At 44.0% G+C, this 17,352-nt stretch overlaps 1 protein-coding gene across 1 annotated transcript in view; it reads right to left on the bottom strand.

Moving 5' to 3' along the window:
• Positions 1-1,136: 1,136 nt before the first annotated feature.
• Positions 1,137-17,352, bottom strand: part of oaz2a (ornithine decarboxylase antizyme 2a) — a gene marked incomplete at its 5' end in the record, with an annotated part of 21,397 nt that continues 5,181 nt past the window's right edge. Inside the window, 4 exons of the mRNA XM_080544750.1 lie at positions 1,137-3,711; positions 4,522-4,607; positions 5,861-6,033; positions 7,789-7,926. Coding sequence (XP_080400876.1) covers positions 3,404-3,711; positions 4,522-4,607; positions 5,861-6,033; positions 7,789-7,926 — 705 coding nt within the window. The 3' untranslated portion in view covers positions 1,137-3,403. The remainder of the gene's footprint in view (positions 3,712-4,521; positions 4,608-5,860; positions 6,034-7,788; positions 7,927-17,352) is intronic.

Below are 17,352 nucleotides of genomic sequence, written 5' to 3'. Positions count from 1 at the left end.
TGACCAAAATGGCGTTTCAGATGAATGAAAGGTACTTCATGATGAAGCTGCCAAGAAACACACAATTAATAGCAGACGTGCTGGAGGTGGCACAGTTATAGTACCAGTGTCTCCATGGCTGTCCTTTTGTTTACCAACAGCAGTGCAGAAAGCTCAGTCCTGTGCCAGCGCCGCCTTAATGACTATCATGCATGCGATCTGCGCCCCAAGGTTAAGAAGCAGGATGAGAAGGTTAGGGCACAACGCCAACCACCCTGAAAATAGACAGATCAACTGACTCAGAATGGCTTAGTGCCAGTGTTGGGCTGTGACAGTTAAATATATATATATATATATAGTCTGCTGTTTGGAGCTAGAGGCTGAGTCAGCAAGAGAAGAGCCACAAGCCTCATTTAAATATCATCTTATGTAATTGAGCTAAGCTGCCTTAAAGGGCCACTTTATAATTAGTTAACCGCATATTAATTGTCTCCAGCACCAGTGTCTACATCTTTGATAAACTTTAATAATGACACACTAACCCAGTAAACAAAGAGTCCAAAAGACTCCTCAGGGAAGCCGCAATGTAAGTTCAGATGACGTCTTTCTAGGATGTCCAGGTGACGTCTTATGGACTACAGAATCGTCTTAAGATGTCCTAGAAAGACGTAATCTGAACCCACATTCCGGCTTCCCTGAGGACGTCTTTTGGACTCTTTGTTTACTGGGTCACAAGACTAGATCCTCGAAGGGCTCTAAAAAAACAAATGTAATTTTTTTGATTTTTCAAATGCAAACACCCGCTCTCCCCCTGGCTGGAAACATGGCTGGATCAACAGATGTCAATTTACATCTACACACTGATATGGGGCTGAAGATAATGAATACGATGGTTAAAAAGTGTTGCAGTGCTTTTACTTAAATACGTTAGTGGTTTAGTGAAACTAATTGCTTCAGATAAATTAACCGAAAACCTGATTGAATGAATGAATGAACACTCCTGGAGCAGATCTGTCCGTCACCCAGGGGGTTGAATTGAATTTATTTACTGAAACGTGCTGAAAGCAGCCACACCCAGACCGTGTCAACACTGGAGCTCCAAATGTTGAATTTCCCCCCATATAATAAAAAAAAAAACACAAGTAAAATGGATTAAAACAACTTTTATTCTTCCCCCCCAACCCAAGACAGAAAGGTTCATGGTATACAATTATGGATTGTCAGTCATTTATTTCTATATGACACTGTAAATAAAATAAAACTAGGTTATTGAAACAACAAAACAAGCAACCAAGAAAGATACATCAAATATAACTCTGAAGATGAAGAGAGACCCTTTCCTTTCAGTCTGTCATTCATTAGCTATCAAGGTCTACATACTGTACATGCAAAGATCCAGTCACCACCTCGTAGTTGTGCAGAGAATAGGACACCAAGCACAGATCACACCACCTTGTTCCTCTGAGACAGAAAGCTCTTGGTATATAGGGAATGTACTTGTGCATTTGCTTTCCTGACCAAACTCACCCAGGACTGATTTGGAGTGAATGTGTGTGTGTGTGTGTGTGTGTGTGTGTGTGTGTGTGTGGCGCTGTGGTGACACCTGGTGAAAACAAGACTTCTATCTCCAGATTGTCTAAAAGAAGTGGGCACAATCAAAAGACCTGTGATCTGTTCAGTTCTTCCCCTCCACCGTCATCGATATATTTTATTACCAGGTGCAGACGTTAGAATAGAATAGTCATTTGGTTAACAAATGTTGCATATTGATACCAGGTGTATCCACAGCTTGTCTGTGTATGTATGTATGTATGTGCGTGTGTGAGAGAGAGATAATCTAAGCCTGTTTTATATAGTAAAGTATTATGTCTGACAGAAACTTGCATTGCTAATGAATCGAGAAGCATTTCTTTGGCAGCAATTCTGTCAGGCTTGTTAGCAGCACTGCAAAACAAATAAAGGTGCTCGTCGTCACCACATCTCTGTGTTGGATCCTAATGCACTTCCACTCGGTTGACATGCGTATAGCCTAAACCTAAAGTGCTTGTGTCATGACTTTTTCCCTCGATGGGCTGGTTTCCTATGGGTTGTTGGGTAAGTGTACAGCAGGAAGAATGTGGAGAACCGGGGACATTCTACAGTAAGACTCAAGTATAAGAGAACATCGCATCTCTTCTCTCAGGCACAAGAAGGCCTGCCATCAGCCTCTCAGGATCATCTTAACGTTCAACGAGGAGGAGTAGGGGGGGATGGTAGCTTAATGACAGGGCTCTGGGTGAGTACCACCACACATCTACTGAGCAGGACCAGGGATTGTGAACCTGAACAGTCAGGGGGGTATTCCAAAAACATCACAAAGAAAATTATTATTTTTGACAAGATTTAACAAAATAAGCCTGGATTGTTTTCTTTAGCGACACAAGACTATAAGACTATACTATAAGCCTGGATTTTCCTTTAGCGACATTGATGGAATACCCCCCCAGAACTTAAAGTAATCTTATTCTTGTTAGTGTTTGTCTATGTATTTGTTAAATGGTGAGGGGATACCTGTCAACCTGTCCCAAAGATTCCCCCCCCCCCGACTGAAATATGAACAAGCTTATTTCTTCTGTATGCGACGTGTCGCTGAGTGGAATAGAATACGACATTGAAGTTTAATGGCGTTCTTCCATCGCCCTTCTCCATGCACCTCCACTCAATAATTCAGACGTTAGCTTCCAGGGCTAATTGCATCGCTGAACGAGGTCAGGCCAGGGACGTGTGTCCCGTGGCCGCGGAGGACCGCTAGCTATCCTGTTTCAACACACAACCGTATCTCCCTTTTCAAATGTCAGCCCAGACCAACTGCCATTTCATCTTAACGTTCCCACCAGAACAGGGCAGGGGACATAAGCATAAACGATCCCCAGTGACACAATTATGTAGGAATGATGACTTGATAAATCAACCAGATGAGAAAGAAATATTGTTTAAACAGTGAATTGTCACAAAAAATATCAATCTTTTGAAACTATTCCCCCAAGAGAAAGTGAAATGAAGCAAAACAAAAAACAATTCACAGAGCTTATTGAACAAAACAAGACCCGGGCAAACATCCCCGTCAAATAAATCCCTTATTCTGCCCACCCATTACCTGCTTTATACACGACCCACCAAAAGACCCCAGATCTTTGATATATTCGGTGCATGCTGTCAGAGGAAGATCTGCTGGATGTCTTCAAGCACCAAACATCCGTAAAAGGTCACGTAAAGGTCACACCGTTTGTTTTCTAGCTTAGGTTGCTGTATAAAGACAGGCTAGGATGGGGAGCCGACCAGTGGGTTGATAGAAAAATTCAAACCGATCAGGTGATTACTTTAGTCCGAGCCCTACTACGCGTCCCCGCCTCCCCCCCTGTGCTCCCCCGGGGGGGCCGCATCACTACTGAGGTGGTAACGTTCCTCGTGGGTGGAGAAGAGCTGTCGCTGTCTTTGGGGGTGGGAGGGGACACCGTTTAGGGGTGGGGGGGAGATAAGAAGGCAACTGTGGGAGGGGAGGAGGTGGAGGGGGGGTCCTGGGCGAGGCAGGGAGCGGCAGGATCGTCCTGAGGTGTTTGGGCCACTCTTCATCGGAGCTGGTGTTGTCCAGAGAGTAGACCATGAACACCAGGTCCGGTCTCGCCGGCACCAGAGGGTCTCCCGGCTTTACAATCTCACAGCCCATGTAATGGAACGTCTTGATGATGGACACTGATAGAAAACACAAAGACGTACAGAGTTAGCGTTAGATCAGCTGGTCAGATCAGAAGTAGGGCTGCACGATGAATCGATTTTTAATCGGGTTGTGTGAAACAAAACATCTGAGTCAGGTTAGTACGTAATGCTCCATCACATGTTTTAAATCTATGATGACACGGTGAATCTTAAACTGAAGCTTGACTTTAAAGCAACCCAACAGAAGTTTCTAGAGGGGGTGCTAGAGCCAGGAGCCAATTTGTGCTCCTAAGTCTCTGAACACCTACAAACAAACTGCGCGTTGATACGACCTTCCTAGACGGAGATAATGGCCGCACTTTACAAGAAACTTCCGTTGGGTCGCTTACATTTTTTTGATCGCAAATTAAATCGAAATCGTAATATCTGTCAGAAAAATTGCAATTAGATATTTCCCCCAAATGGTGCAGCCCTAATTAGAAGTCGTTATCCGTTACTTTTTATTTTCATGAAAATAGTCCTGGATGGTTGGAGTGGAACTGACTCTGGATTCCCAATGTGTTATATAGTCCCAAAGGCTGCAGCAACCTAAATCACAAAGCGCCTTATTTGGACCCAAACCACCATTTGAATTCGGCTCTACTTTACTTCAACTGTAAAAAAAAAAAAAGAAAAAAAAAAAGGGCAGTTTATGAAACTGAAGATGGCAGTCCCTTTAAATTAGGTTTAAAGGTTTAACCCCACTTCCGCCATTTACTGTCTCTACTCTACGCTTTCATCACACACGACCACACATCCTGGGGCATCCTAGAGACAGACAGTGATAGTAGTGGGTCTGGCACTTACATCGATCCTCTCTCTTTTTATGGAACCACAGGAACACATGGTTTACTTTCAGCTTCTCTTCAGCAAACCCCAGCAGACTGGTGAGCCTGTAGGAGAGGAGTCGGGGGAGGAGAGAGGAATGACGCAGAGTGAGTTTTTTTACATAAAGCACTGCAAGTTACATAACAATGCTGTGGATGGCAGCTGCAGTGCTCCTCCAAATGAGCTGCTCTGACACTGAGACTGACCTGTCACGACGCAGTTTAATAGACCTATCGCTAAGCCACGCCCCCTTTGAAAACTCAGACAGACAAACAAACAACGCTCGCTCAAATTCTTCACTGACAGTGACTGACACTCAAATTGCACGTCAAGTTTAGCTATGATGATTTGATTTCATTATTTATAACAGTCCTGGATGATGGCTAAGCTTCATATTTGTTTCTGGAATACAGGGACATTGAGAGAAACAATGTGTAATAGCAGATTGTAGCTGTCATTTTTGGTCTTTCCCCCACCCCGCTCACAGGATGACGGTCTATGCACATTTACAAACCAAAAGTGTTTTTACTTGAAGAGGAAAATAGTTTTCTAGATCACATTTAGATTGTGTGTGCATGTGAAAACAGCTTCCAAATGCGTTCTGTAGATCAAAACACTGGTATCGCTAGTTTGAGGAATTTACAGCGTGAGTGATTTATGACCTAGTGATTGGGGGTAATCACAGGGTTTGAAAATGACGAGGAGCTTTAGGGAGCAGTGTGCTTGTTGTGACCTAGGGGGATGTTGTGCAATTGACTGGAGTTGACCCGACTGCTGCTTTAAGTCTCATTCTGGAACAGAGGGCAAGCACACTGGGTGGTAGAACGCACATTTCTAGGAAAAGTCATGAAAAGAATAGCCATGAGGGGTCGTTTGACCCCTGTGAGTAAAAACAAATGTTCTATCTTTGCACTTGATCAAATTTCAGGAACCTCCTTTCATGACTTTTCCTAGATATGTGCGTTCTACCATCCAGTAGCCTTACATTTTCAAAATCACATCAGGATAAGCTAGTATAAAGCTATTTTGCAGTTTTTCGGTGTAGGAGGCAGGCTAATTTACAAGTGGCCAACTAGTGGTCCTTGTGTGTAAATAGCAGCTTAGCATTGTAAAGACTATGGTCATTTGACCCCCGAGGCGGCTCTTATAGTAGGTGAAAAAGGCACAGCTGTTCTAGTGTTAAGGTGCGGTGCGTGCTGTTCTAGTGTTGGGGTGTGGTGCGTGCTGTTCTACTGTGGTGTTGGGGTGTGGTGCGTGCTGTTCTAGTGTTGGGGTGTGGTGCGTGCTGTTCTTGTGTTGGGGTGTGGTGTGTGCGTACCCCTCTTTGCTCCCTTCCGCCAGCATCCCAGTGGGGATCTCCAGGAAGAGGCTGTCTGAGGACAGGGCCGTATCCCAGCAGACAGTGCGGCGCTCGTTGAGCTGGTATTGGAAGCGTAGGACAGGGGGCGTCCCATTCACAGGAGCCGCCCTGGTCACAGTCAACTTTTCGTCCTAAAGGAAGGCAGGAGGGCAGACAACACTATTCACACAGTGCTCAGACACCTCCGCTCGTCTCAAACCCTAGCCTGTATTTTAAACACACATGTATGCAAGTGGGAGTTCCATTATATTCTGTCGAAGATTAGTGACTGGATCAATTCTCTACAGTTTCCACCAGCGCTCGTTTGGCCATCACACGTAGGTGCATATTTGAGTGTAAGATTCATTTGAACTTCAAGTCATTAAGTAATTAAGTACGTGGACACGGATTATATCAATATCAATTATATTTATTTAATCGTATTTCTCTCTCAGTCTGGATGTACTTTTCCTCTCTGGTTCTGCCAGATACAACACTGGCTGACAGAAGAGGAGGGGGGAGGCTGCCTGACTCTCTTTCATTGGCAGGCAAGGATGATAATATCACAGGTGTGACTGATCTGTCTAAGCCTAACCCTCTTAGTCCAGCAGGACAGGAACAGGAACATGTCTGGGACACAGACAGAGGACAGTTACGCAGACACACTGCCACGCAGATGCACGAAACCTCAGCTCATGAGAGGTAGGGGGGAGTGAGTCGAGTCAGGGGCGACTGCACATGCAAAAACATCCCTCCTTTAAACGTGTGTGCTCAGCTCAGCCTCCTCAGCTGTCGCACAGATGCTAACCATTAACCCTTGGGTGACTCTTCCTTTATATGAAAAAGACAATATTGTAGATATATTATTACTACTATGTACTACGGTGAATTAGCTTACGCTCTCTGTTAAGTTGGTATCTGTACACTCTAACCCCCAACCCATTTTCCAACATATCCCTTTTTACCCAACCATTACATTTGCATTCACTAGTTGGGTTAGTCTCTACAGATGCTAGCCTATGTTTGCCGGTGTGAGAAGAAGCATGGGCTCTGGCTCTGGAGAGAAACTAACCAGACAGATAAGATAGCCAGACTGTGTTTACCACCTCAAATTAAGTAATTTATGCCCAGCAGCCAAATCCATGTTTAGAGGTAGCTAGCTAGCTAACATCACATTGATCATACTCGTAAGACTTTTCACTTGTCAAAAAATGCCGGTCGAGAGAGGACGCTGGCGTTGCTTGTTCGCCGCTTCTCCGCCTGAAATCAAGGTGTAAAATTAATTAAATGGGAAAGTGTGTCCACACAAACTATTGACTGGTGCTGTATGTGTCCTGACAAGCCATAGACTTATTTTCAGGAGATGAACCACAGGGTGAAGACGGACGACTCTCACCAGGGTTCCCACACCTTCTGAAACATCAAATTCAAGCTTCTTTCTAGCACCTTTCAAGGACTTTCAAGACTCAATCCCCTCAAATTCAAGGACCCAACACAGCATAGTTTGAGAAAGAACTAGTTGACGAGCTAAGTAAAACTTTTTTTGAGAGAGAGAGAGAGAGAGAGAGGGGAATTCAAGCACTTTCAATGACCCATGTCTATTTTCAAAAACTTTTAACACCTTGATTTCTTTTTCTCAAATTCACAAACTTTCAAGGATTTCAAGGACCAGTGGGAATCCTGTCACAACAACTTTTGACTGGTACTCTATGTCCTTACAAGTCATAGACTTATTTTCATGAGATGTTTGTCTGATGTTGTCTATTGTGCACTTCTTAGTTTTTGTCATTTGTGTGCTGCAGAGATCAATATGCTGTACCGAGAACAAATTCCACCGGCTTTGGTCGTGTAGCTAATATACTATCTATCTATCTATGAACCCCAGGGTGAAGACCAGCGCCTCTCACCTTGTGTAGCAGCACGCCCAGAGAGTGATCCCTGCCAGTCCCCCGCCCACTCGGGATCTTCAGTTGTGGGTGAGGGGCATCAGGAACACCACAGAGGCCCCGGGGCCTGACGCCTGGAGCAGGGCTGCCGCGAACCCACTAATGAAGAGCTGAGGGGGGGGGAGGAAGAGGGGGAGAATGTTAGACCAGGGTTCCCACACCTTCTGAAGCATCAAATTCAAGCACCTTTCAAGGACTTTCAAGACTCAATTCCCTCAAATTCAAGGACCCAACACGGCCTAGTTTGAGACAGATCTAGATAAGAATTTATATAATGGGAACTATCCTCTCACAGACAACAATTAAAAAGAGAGAGAGAGAGGGGGATTCAAGCACTTTCAATGACCCATGTCTATTTTCAAAAACTTTTAAGACCTTGATTTCTTTTTCTCAAATTCACAAACTTTCAAGGACCCGTGGGAACCCTGGTTAGACATATCAACGTCATGGTGTCGTTAGGGATGCAACCATACTACTTTTTACATTGGCGATACCAATTCTGAGTACCGACACCAAGTGGGAAACATTAACATATTGATTTACATACAGTATATATCCATGATACAACATGAATGAATGATGCCATACAACTTAGTTATATTGTTGTCACTGCATTGTGTTTGGCAGGTTTTTAGGACAGTTTGCGTCATCGGATCGGTAAATAGCATTCCCCCTCTCTGATTCCCAATCCAGCATTTTAGACTGATATCAGATCATCAGTTGTACTCTTATTTACAATAATATACACTAATCCATCTCCATAGACGTCACATAACACAACGTTGTTTCACTATTGACTGAATTACTATTTTGAATGAATTACTTCAGGGTACTTTTAAGATTTGTTTTTAGGATTTGCCTGGCCTCTATTTCTTAGTGGTATGCCTGGAGGAGAGCCATAAGCCTGGCCAGATAGATCATGATTTAGTTAATCAATACGGACATCCTCTTCGTTCTCAGAGACGCGGCTACAATAACACTAAGTGGTTTTGTGTCATAAAAAGACCAAAGCCAATGGGATGGACCCAATCCACTAGCCCGCCACTGTTGCTACTCTACTTGGACATTTATGATTCTATGACGACATTTACTAATGAAAGTGCCAGTTCGTTGTAGATTGATGTCTTTCTTCCACTGAAATCAATCTGTCAGACTGTTGCCACAAAGTCATAAGTCAGTGTGAATCAGGCTGTTTTTAAAGAAGCACCAAAAGATGGTGTCCAGGTCAAGGCTGTTACCTACGTATCCATTTGACTTGTTTAGAAGGATTTGCTGCTATTTTTTTTTTTTTTATCATATTAACTTTTTTGCATCTTATGATTCCCCATAAATGACAGATACTGTACATATTTGGTTATTGTAAAATGTAAAAGTGACTATTTGGACCTTTAATGATGCATGATACTTGAATGGACCTAAGCCCCGCCCCAAAATAGAAATTGTCCAATCATATCACAGCAAAAGTCACTACAGGCAGAAAACTCGGACAAACAACTCACTAATATCTGATGGTGAAAAGCTTCAACAAAATATTCGTCATCTTTAAAAAAATAAAAAAAAAAAAGTCTATTACTTACTTGTAAATCAGAAATGTTAACTCCCGCCATTGTAAGTCATTGAATGTCATTCAGTCACGGTCGGTCAGTCAGTCACTGTCAGGGAAGAATTTGAGCGAGCGTTGTTTGTTTGTCTGAGTTTTCAAAGGGGGCGTGGCTTAGTGATAGGTGGGTCCCATGGAAAAAGGCCTACTACATTGTGGCTGTGTGTATAGTGTTTGTACAGCCATTGAAAAGCCTCAACTGAAGAAGCCACTCAACTCTTGTGACAGTGCAGAGGGAGTGAACGAGGGGAGAGTAGAAGCTGCGGTGGGACGTGTGTGTGGTGGGGGAAGGCTTCAAAACAAGCGCATGATCTGTAAACAACACATGCAAATAGCTTGTCGGGGCCGGGAACATGCATGTCTGGCGTTTTGAGTTACACCACCATGTATCATGGCCATCATAATAATAGCAGCCTGGGTGTGGGGGGAGGGGGGGGGGGCTGTATGGGGGGGGGGGGGGGGGGGTCACATTCACTAAGGACAGTGTCTGTTTGGCTCACTGCCACTGCACACTGGTGGTATGCCACGTTCTTGCGTGTTCGGAGGAAAGTGTGCTCCGTTTCATTACCGTTTTAACATCAACAGACAGGCTGTTAGCATGTTAGCCATGTTGTTCCAAAATCAGTAATTGGGAGAGAGAGAGTCTGGGCTTGTAGCCCCCAGAATCCAAAGTGCTTTGTTGGAGAGCAATAAATAGCAACCCCCCTTTGACCATCGATGATCATCATTATCAGCACCGGTCCTTGTGTGTGGCTGTGCAGCGTGGGAACCAACGCACCCAGTCAAACAACAATTCACAACACAAACTAGCTAACTATAAACTAGCTAACTATAAACTTAGTCAGTAGGCTACGCTGGTTAAATGGAATGGCACCGGAGACGCACAAACAAACATGCAGACTGCAACACTGACATGAACATGGTCATATTTGGCTGATTGATTGATTGAGTTTAGATGACATGTGAAAGTGGGTTAGGGTCCTGTGATATTAACATACAAGACAACAATAACATCAAACAATCATTAAATAAACATTTACCCCCCCCCCCAAACAAAGGGATTAGGATAGAATAAAAGTAGGCTAAGAATAAAAGAATAGGAATAAAAGTGGGCTAAGAATAAAATAATAGGAATAAAAGTAGGCTAAACGAATAGGCTTTCCTATCTTAAAAGAATAAAAGTAAGCTAAGAATAAAAGTAGGCTAAAAAAAAATAGGCTAGCACAGAACGTTCTAGAATCTAAACGTTCTGTGCTAGCCTATTTTTTTTTAGCCTACTTTTATTCTTAGCTAGAATCTAGATGGTCACTTCACTTGGCCTGTTTACATGACACTCGTCAGACACCTGATTACGTGATGATGTCATGTCACAAGAAGATTCCAGCAGCTTTAGGAGGTGTGAGGGTTAAACTTCAGAAGCTTTAGGAGGGGTGAGCTCAGAAAATGTTTTGGATCCACTCAGCATATTGACACAGGCTGTGCTAGAAGCACATTGCCTTATTTGGTTGCTAGGTTCACAGATCTGCCATGTTACGCTCTTACTCTGAAAAATACATTTGCTTTTGGTTCTTTGACTTGATAGGGTTAGGAGCACCAGTCAAGCCTGGTGCCGGTGAAAGGGAGGCGCTGTAGTCTGTTTGCCTGGCAACTAGACAGGTAACCCAACCAACACGTTTTCATTTCTCTTTCATTTCACTAGTATGCCACACGGTTCATCTCCCTGCCACAATCAATCTTAAAACCAGTAGTACACTAGTATGATCCTGGTGATAATTCATCATTATAAGTGGGTTAAGTGCTCCTTTAATTTACAGCAATAATGTTGCAATGTTTGGGATGCAGGTTTAGATGGGCTACGGTTGGAGAGAACTGACACTCTTTTTCTGTGTTCCCTTTAATAGAAAAGAGCCTGTCCTTGGTGGAAATGCCAGCTCGTTTTGAAAGGCAACACTCTCGCCCTCTGACATTCAGACCTCAGCCTCCCCAACCCCCTTCTCTCCCCTCCCCTCAGCCTCCCTAACCCCCTCTCTCCTCTCCCCTCAGCCTCCCTAACCCCCCTCTCTCCCCTCCCCTCAGCCTCCCTAACCCCCTCTCTCCCCTCCCCTCAGCCTCCCTAACCCCCCTCTCTTCCCTCCCCCCAGCCTCCCTAACCCCCCTCTCTTCCCTCCCCTCAGCCTCCCTAACCCCCCTCTCTTCCCTCCCCTCAGCCTCCCTAACCCCCTCTCTCCCCTCCCCTCAGCCTCCCTAACCCCCTCTCTCCCCTCCCCTCAACCTCCCTAACCCCCCTCTCTACCCTCCCCTCAGCCTCCCTAACCCCCTCTCTACCCTCCCCTCAGCCTCCCTAACCCCCCTCTCTTCCCTCCCCTCAGCCTCCCTAACCCCCCTCTCTCCCCTCCCCCTCCCTAACCCCCCTCTCTTCCCTCCCCTCAGCCTCCCTAACCCCCTCTCTCCCCTCCCCTCAGCCTCCCCAACCCCCTCTCTTCTCTTCCCTCAGCCTCCCTAACCCCCTCTCTCCCCTCCCCTCAGCCTCCCCAACCCCCTCTCTTCCCTCCCCTCAGCCTCCCTAACCCCCCTCTCTTCCCTCCCCTCAGCCTCCCTAACCCCCTCTCTTCCCTCCCCTCAGCCTCCCTAACCCCCTCTCTTCTCTTCCCTCCCCTCAGCCTCCCCAACCCCCTCTCTTCCCTCCCCTCAGCCTCCCTAACCCCCTCTCTTCTCTTCCCTCCCCTCAGCCTCCCTAACCCCCCTCTCTTCCCTCCCCTCAGCCTCCCTAACCCCCCTCTCTTCCCTCCCCTCAGCCTCCCTAACCCCCCTCTCTCCCCTCCCCTCAGCCTCCCTAACCCCCTCTCTTCTCTTCCCTCCCTGGCCAGCGTCTCCCTGCCAGCTCTGGGTCCGTGCACGTCGACCCACTTGCCGGTCACAAGGTCACTCTAAAAGAAGGGTATGTGCCAGATTTGTAAAGCAGTTTACATAACCATCTGAGTGGCAGCCCTCTTAGAATGCAGGCAGACTTGTGTACTGACTGCAGCACTCCTGAGACAGAAAAAAATAAATATATAAATGAATAGTGTGTCATGGCATTCAATATTGTGCAAGTTCTGCAGTGCTGCTGACCTTGCTGGAGTTTGTAACATCAGCATACTGGTGAGATATTAAATCATCCCCCAGGTTGCAAGCACAGCACTTGACACAAACATTCAAAGTGCTGAGAGTTATGTGTGTACTGTAAGTGAGTGAGTGAGGCAGGCAGTGTGGTGTTGGTTGTATTCAGGTCGACCCAGGAAAGGAAAACCACAGATGCATGAAGGATTTACATTGTTTTGATGAACTATTACGTCATAATAGGATTGGACAAACATTCATCCACATCCTTTTTGTTGCTCTCAACTGGTCAGGAAAGTTCACGAGTTCCAATTGTAGTCAGTAAAAAACACTAGGCCTATAGAAGGGTTTCTTCTACCAATTTTCGCTCGGTCTTGCAGTTGTTAGAATTGAAATAACAAGGGCCCAGTTTGGGTTAATCATTCCTAGGATAATGGCTGTGGATGCTATGTTTGCCCCCAATGACTAGAAAGAGTATGTATGGCAGACATCCAAGGAACACAAGTTCCAAAACAGGATACTGCATAACGAGTTTGCCAGCAAGGCTATAATCAGACTTGCTCTAAGAAAAGCCAATCCACCTATTCACTGTTAAGACATTAGCGGTGTGTGCTAATTGCACTTTGATGGGCTGTGGTCCAAATCACACAACTCTGCAATGCTATGACTATGACATGGGAAAAACCTAGGCTATATCTATGAAAAGAGCACAGGTGCCCTCTAAAACAAATGCTCATAATGTTACCACCACCAAGGCAGATACTCTTATGTCAACCCCTGACACCAAGTTGTAGCTTGTTTGTGTTGGGCCTCGTCGAGAACAGCAACTGAAGTCAATAAACCTAAACAGAGGCTTGAGAATGTTGTTGGTTAGGCCTATATCCTCAGGACATGACCTGAAACCGGTTTACCAATGTTGGTTCACACTTTCACATCCTTTTTTCGGTTTAGGAGGTGGATAAAAATTCAAGAACGGAAAGAAATATGATTTTATTTAGCCTATTGAGAATTAATGGCGTGTTTTTACATTTACTACCAACAGACACAATGGCCAGCAAAGTAATGAGGAATTGCATAGGCCTAATTGGTAGTTAATCAATATCACAGGCCTCCATGACCTTGCAGCAGATGACACTATTATTATTATTATTGATCAGCATGTCATTAACATAATTGCGTGTCTGAAAAGCACCTCCACTAGTCGCGTAAAGGACAGTCCTGGTTCTAACACAACCACCAACCCTTTGATTACAACAGTCGATCAGATTACTTTTTGCTGATTTATTTACAGCTATATCTATGGTTGTACTTTTCCGATGGGTGTGGTTTTACCTGGAGGCTAGAGACTGGTCTGTAGCCAGGTTAAACAGGCTGTCGTGGTGAATCATTTCAAAGACTTGGAGAGTGTCATTATCACAAGTCAAAACAATAACAATGTCACTTGCCAAGCAGGACTTAATTCGGCTACTTACATAACCCTTTTGAAGTTGTCCTTCACTAAACACTACTAGTGTCATTCAGGATGCCCTCTTACAACAGAGCAGACACAACGTTGATGAGATCAGTGCGTGTCATTGCATCTGATCTATCTAGCCTATTCAAAGGTTTCGTCTTACACAGTCAAACTAATGAACCTTTACTGTGAGCATGCTTCATGATTTCATGGGTGCTTTAACTGAGCGTGGGGGTTGTGTAATGGAGTCTGGTGTAGGACAGCAGAGATCCCCAGCTGACAGGACCACAGCCTCACACAGAGGACTGCACATCAGATACAGACCGGACCTCACACTTGCAGGAATAGAAAGCATACACACCCACTAAACCATGTTTTTTTTTGGGTCTTTCCTTTTTTTAAACCCCAAACAGATTATCAATATCCGGTTAATTTACATGTTTGCATCCTTTATGAGCCAGAGCACCCCTATACTAGCCTGTAAGAATTAGGAGACTGACATACATATTGAGCCTACACCACATTCTTAAATAGTGTATCAAATTGTGTAAACGAGTTTGGGTGATAACTGTGTTGTTTGGGTGCGAATATCCAAGCAAAGATTCAGAATAATGTAGGCGGATATGGGATGCATAAATATTCAAGAAGCCTCGTCACTCTGCTAGAACCAAATCGCTACTGTATGAGAAACATACATCCATGCATCTGTTCACCAAAGATGGATTAATTCTCTGCACAAAACGGTCACGAGCGCCGTGCGCAAAACACCAGGCGGAAATGTTTTCGGGTAATTTTATTTGACCCATGAAAATAACATAACTCATCTGGACGTCAAGCAGCATATTATTATTTTGACCTACTTGGATTCATGTTGGGAGTATGTATGAGGATCATTTGACAAACTACAATATTAGTGCGCCATCGCTTCATCTTGTCACAAAAAAATATGACAATGACAAATTATGACATATGACATATATATGAATACAAGTCTAATAATAAAAACAACATTTGATTGGACGTTTTGCACATGCAGAAAGTGCAATAAGTCCAGTGTTACTGTACCCTGATACCCATCATAGGTTATTTGTATTGACTTGCATTGTATTGACAGTAAGCAGACAATGCGCCTGTCGTGCGGGCAATAATACAGCATATTAAAGGCTATTAAAAACCTCCAAACGGTTTCTTTGTAAAAGAAAAGTTATGCAAAGAATTATGCAATTCAAGACCTGTAAGTCAGCTGTCAGATGATGCAAAACATCTCAAATGTCCCAGGCATAAAAGAAAAACTAATTGTAGAACATTATACAACAGTTAGTTCCGACCAAGTCATCTGATTGGACAAGAGGCATTCCATGAGTGCTGATATACAGTATAACACTGGGACTTTTAACTGGGACTTTTAACTATATGTATCACTCCGCCGCACAGATGTTCTACTAAATGACCGTTAATTAGACTACATGTTTGTGTTCAGGTTACTAGGCAACAGTCCATTTGAAGTTCAGTTGCGGAACAATTTTTTGTTTATTTGTATGATTAAATAAATAAACAAACAAATCATAATCTGTTGTCGCTTATTACTGTGTTAACTAATAAATGGCGCTGTAGAACTGTTGTATAAAAGCAATATCACACTCGAGGTCGTGCTGTTATTCAGTATAACACACTCCCTCTCGTGTGATATTGCTTAAATATGTAGGCTATTAAAAACCTTCAAACGGTTTGTTATGCAAAAAACAGTTATGCAAAGAATTATGCCATTCAAGACCTGTAAGTCAGCTGTCAGATGATGCAAAAACATCTCAAATGTCCCAGGCATAAAAGAAAAACCTAATAGTAGAACACTGTGTTACATAAAAAGATTCACTGCCTACCTTTCCTCGGTATGGAGCATGATACCCTGGAGGAGATGGACAACCTGACCTGGTCCTTTCTGACAACCAAAGCAATGACTGTTTAATAGAAGCTCCACAGAGAAGTGAACCATCCGTAAGTAAACGGACTGTGTGTGAACCCTTGGTTACGCTTCTAGCACAATATAACAATATGATGTGCGGCTATTGCTGCTTGAGTTGGCTTGGCCAGCGACCAAGCTCTGTCTGTCACCTCTGCGTGTTTACTGCAGTCTCGACGCTGAAGAAAGGTTATTTATATGCCCCAAGCTCAAAGGCTCATGGGTAGTTTAGAGCCGGAAATAAGCCTGGCGATATAATATGCACGGAGGATCTTGTGCAGAAACTGTCCTCATCAGAGAGAGTCATACGTCATCTACCTGTCATCAGAACGACCACGCCCCCTTTTGGCTGGTAGAAGTGTTATCAGTTTTGACTGGCGGCCAATGCAAATTTCTGGTCTTTGCTACTTTAATACGATCAAATAAGAAAACCGTAGTGCTTTTTAGCTATTAGGAGCTCAAATCCGATGGCCAGTCAGGCAAACAATTATACAGTGTCGTTGGCAATCAATGATCGACGTCGTTATTTTAAAAAGAAAAAAAAAAGGAAAAAAAAAGCTTTGTCTAAATGTAAGGGGTATCCTATGGTTGTCTAGTGGTGATGTTAGGACTGACTGTGTGTACCCTTGTCTAAATGTAAGGGGTATGGTTTGTGGATGGTGGGGGGGGGAGAGGATGACCCGGGGGTGCGCAGGGGGGATATCCCTTATTTTCCCTTATTGTTTGGAAAATATCCCTTATTTTCAAATCCCAATGTTGACAGGTATAAAAGGGGGATATAGTGAGTAATATACTTTTATTTATAAAACAACAACAACAACAATAATAATATACGTTTTAAACCATTTGGAGCAGACTGTACTCTCTCCCCCTCCCTCCCACTCTCAAGTTCAAGTTCAAAATGGAATGGAGTGGAGTGGAATTGTACATACATTCCACTCCATTCCATTCCATTTTGAACTTGAACTTTTGTGTTCTTATTGTGTCCTATTCTAAACACGTCTGGCAGGAACGTCAGTCTTGGAAATAATGGAATATAGTCCTAAATAGATCAATTTTCTTATGTTTTTCGTTGACTGATCAATGTGCGAGAACAAAAAGTCTTGAACACAAATAAGATGAATATTATCATGGACCAGAGTGATTGTAAGAGGATATTTTGGAGAAAAAGGATCTGCCCAAGATTTACAGCATACCACATCTGTGAAACATGACCTTGTCTCTGGTTACGGCCCTGACCTTGTCCCTGGTTACGGTCCTGACCCTGTCCCATCAGTGGAAAATATGAACAATGATGTAACCCAATGCAAGACTAAAGAAAAATCAATGCAATCCGACAGCTCAAGTGTACATTGTATCATCACTACGGTGGCAGGGGGGGGGGTGTGGGGGTATGGCGGGGGGGTATACGCA

The sequence above is a fragment of the Nansenia antarctica genome, assembly GCF_963989245.1.
Source record: "Nansenia antarctica genome assembly, chromosome: 14".
NCBI classification, from domain to species: Eukaryota; Metazoa; Chordata; class Actinopteri; order Argentiniformes; family Microstomatidae; genus Nansenia; species Nansenia antarctica.
The sequence above is the reverse complement of the archived record's forward strand: the minus strand, read 5'-3'. Positions and strand labels throughout refer to the sequence as shown.